General features: G+C 47.4%; 1 protein-coding gene across 2 annotated transcripts; it reads right to left on the bottom strand.

The window, feature by feature from the left end:
• Positions 1-250: 250 nt before the first annotated feature.
• Positions 251-2,525, bottom strand: LOC103704398 (36.4 kDa proline-rich protein-like). 2 transcript variants are annotated; one of them, XR_005513902.1, is made up of 3 exons: positions 1,226-2,525; positions 599-797; positions 251-467 (listed from the first exon to the last, which is right to left on the bottom strand). XR_005513902.1 is itself a non-coding variant. In XM_039131638.1 (2 exons), exon 1 carries the CDS (start codon positions 2,477-2,479, stop codon positions 1,244-1,246), a length of 1,236 nt encoding a protein of 411 aa, XP_038987566.1. In that variant the 5' UTR covers positions 2,480-2,524; the 3' UTR covers positions 251-467; positions 1,226-1,243. The 2 variants fall into 2 exon arrangements, 1 of the variants encoding a protein (XP_038987566.1); XM_039131638.1 differs by lacking the exon at positions 599-797 and having other exon boundaries at positions 1,226-2,524.
• Between the last annotated feature and the right edge of the window lie 826 nt (positions 2,526-3,351).

Below are 3,351 nucleotides of genomic sequence, written 5' to 3'. Positions count from 1 at the left end.
ATTCAGAAAAGATATATGTATTGTTTAGCGAAGATGCATTTATCAATCATTTGCCGTATCTTTTCACTCTTTGATGAGAATCTGGTCTAGCCTCGAAGAAATTATACCCTACACTGCATGCATCATGTGGCCGAGCATATAGATATTTCTATAGCGGTGCACCGAGATGAACATTTGATTGGGCCTACAGGAATGAGCTGTGTGATTGGCTGATTTTATCCTTTCTTATCTTACCAAGATGCAAAAGAACTTTTAATGCATGAAAAGGACTGAAGAGCTTGTTGGTCACTTTTGCATAAAGAACTCCATCACTTTTTTGAACAACCGCACCACAGCCAAGTCTACAGCACATTCCACTATTTAATCTCACAAAAAGTAGATAAAGCAAGAAACTGAACACGCTCTGACCACTCCCTGCTTTCTTTCCAAGCAGCCCGTGATTTATTCTCTTCCAAGATCCAAATAACCTGCCAAAAATTAGGAAGTCAAATTTTCTTGTCCAAATAAATCAGAAATAGAAATAAATCCAAAAATTTGTGAGAAATCAAGGTTAAAGCACGAAATTGGACACGAACACGGCCAGGGGCCCCTAACTTACAAATCGTAGCTTTAGTCAGGCCAAATTTGACTGGAAACATGCATGCCTGGTGTTGAAACCAAGCCTAAATGAATACCAGTCAGCTGGTCGAGCTAGACCCCAAAGTTTGTGTCTACTGTCAAACCTCTCATCACTGCCCATCTCTCAACACTTTGACAGGCCTCGTGCAGATTTAATCTAGACCACACTAACCGGTCCCCTGTGAGCCAGACGGTGCACCCACGAAAAAAAAAAAAAACTGTTGTAAATTTATAACCGCTATTTTTCAGAAAAAAATATTCTAAAAAAAAAAGTGATGATAGACCACTAAAATAAACATAATTTTAAAATAATTTATAGCTTCAAATTAAAAAATTATTATTTACATTATATACACCACATAGCCGTACATGCAGCCAATCACGGCCGAGCACTCGTTTTTATAGACCCCATTCATCAAATATGTACCATGCACGTAGGCAATAATTTTTTCTACAATGCTTATAATTTTTAGGAAATGATAGGCCACAGATAATTTTTATTTATAAAATAAAATCTAATACATTTGATCAAGTCTTGACCGAAAACCAAAAAGCAAGAACATACAGAGAAATCAAAAACCAAAAACCAAGAAAAGGTTTGGGTTACCAGATAGTAGATATATATTTAGGCAGGTGCAGGACACTGATAACCGGATGGCGGGTGCTTCCCACACCCAATCATCAGCTCCAACGCAATCGGCAGCACGATGTTGATGTTGAGAAGCTTGGCTCTGATGGTCGTGCACAGACAGAGGGCTGCGTCCAGATCCGCCAGCCCTTCAAGCAGCGGGCAGCACGTCGCCTTGGCCTTCTTCCCGATGCCAACGTGCACCAAACCCCCTAGCAAGTCCACGCACGCCCCCAGCTTCAGCGTGTCCACTGGGCACGTCTTCGTCGCCGGCGGCGTCGGCGACGGCGGTGGCGGTGGGCACGGCACCTTGCCTTTCGGTGGCCGGCTGACCACAGGTGGTGGCGTCACGACGGGCGGCACCGGCGGCGTGACGACGGGTGGCGGCTTCACGACAGGTGGCACCGGCGGCGTGACGACGGGCGGGGGCTTGACCACGGGTGGTGGCTTCACGACAGGCGGCATGACGACGGGTGGTGGCTTCACGACGGGCGGGGGCTTGACCACGGGTGGTGGCTTCACGACGGGCGGGGGCTTGACCACGGGTGGTGGCTTCACGACGGGTGGCGGCTTCACGACGGGTGGCGGCTTGACCACGGGTGGTGGCTTGACCATGGGTGGTGGCTTCACGACAGGCGGCAAGACGACTGGCGGCGGCTTGACGACGGGCGGGGGCTTGACCACGGGTGGTGGCTTCACGACGGGCGGCGGCTTGACCATGGGTGGTGGCTTCACGACGGGCGGGGGCTTGACCACCGGTGGTGGCTTCACGACGGGCGGCAAGACGACTGGCGGCGGCTTGACGACGGGTGGAGGCTTCACGATAGGAGGCATCGGCGGCTTGACATGGGGCGGCTTGAGATGGGGTGGCTTGACATGGGGCGGCTTGGCATGGGGTGGGCGTTTGACGATGGGTGGCAGTGGAGGCCGGACTACTGGAGGGGGTTTGATGTAGGGAGGAGGCTTCACGATTGGAGGCATTGGAGGTATGACATGGGGTGGAGGTTTGGGTCCTACGATGGGTGGCAGTGGAGGCTGGACTACCGGCGGGGGTTTGAGATGGGGTTTGGGTTTGGGGTGCGGGTGGGGGTGGGGGGAGGGCTTGACCTTAGGGGGGTGCTTGGGTGGGAACTTGCAGTAGGGGCAGGCGAGGGAGGAGGGAAGGAGGGAGGAGAGCTCTATGAGAAGGAGGAAGAGGGTGGCTACAGTGAGCCTGAGCTTGAGCCTCGCCATGGCGGACAGGAGGCAGTGGGAGTGGGAGATGAGTGCAGTTGAGGTGGAGGTATATGGTCCTTTTTATAGAAGCCCAGGAGTGGGCTGGTGATGATTTCGCATGCGTTTTCAACTTGTGGATTTGTCTTGGTCTTTTAGTGTTAGTAGGTGTGCGGGGAAAACCGACCCAAACCGATGACCTGCACCGACTCGAGCCTGTTTGAATTCAGTATGAATGGATAGTAACTTTTTTGGGGTCAAAGTTTGTATCAAATTCTTCAAATGGTGTTTAAACAAATCGAGTGCATATTCACCAAAATAAAAATAAAAAAATAAAAAAAATCAAGTGCATGTTGGAGTTTTGATTTAACTTAAATCATAAGGTTGAATTTAATAGAATTAGTTTGGATCAAATGAAGTTGCTCTAAAAATGATAGAAAAGTAGAGCAAGTGATCATTCATTCTGCTCGATTCACCAGTTCGATGCGGTAATCAAGGATTATTGAGATAGACGGGTTGTAGATAGTGTCACTTAGGGCTCGAATTCCACTTAATTAACTAATTATTAACTCCCATGTAGGACTGGTAACTTAGGCGTTGATATAACACATGGTCACTAATATTTTTCCTGATGGAACTATTGTTACGTACTTCTCAAATCCAAGGTGCAATAAGTTAGCTAGAAATGCAAAATCAAGAAAAATCAGTCGGATTGGGTCAGGTAGAATTGATAGGCTACAGCTCAATCTAGGCAACCCACGTTAAGATTGGTGTATACTATCGATCTAATATACCTAACAATTATTTTTTAAAATTTAAGTGATAAAAAAATATGGATATTTTTGCATAAATATTGAATTGTTCATGAATACCCTTCCAAAATTAATATTTGC

Source organism: Phoenix dactylifera, chromosome 1, assembly GCF_009389715.1.
Source record: "Phoenix dactylifera cultivar Barhee BC4 chromosome 1, palm_55x_up_171113_PBpolish2nd_filt_p, whole genome shotgun sequence".
NCBI lineage: Eukaryota > Viridiplantae > Streptophyta > Magnoliopsida > Arecales > Arecaceae > Phoenix > Phoenix dactylifera.
Note: the sequence above shows the minus strand (reverse complement) of the source record. Positions and strands in the feature narration are given on the sequence as shown.

Coding starts and splice junctions, on each gene's coding strand:
- LOC103704398 (XM_039131638.1), bottom strand. CDS start 2,479: ATGGCGAGGCTCAAGCTCAGGCTCACTGTAGCCACCCTCTTCCTCCTT.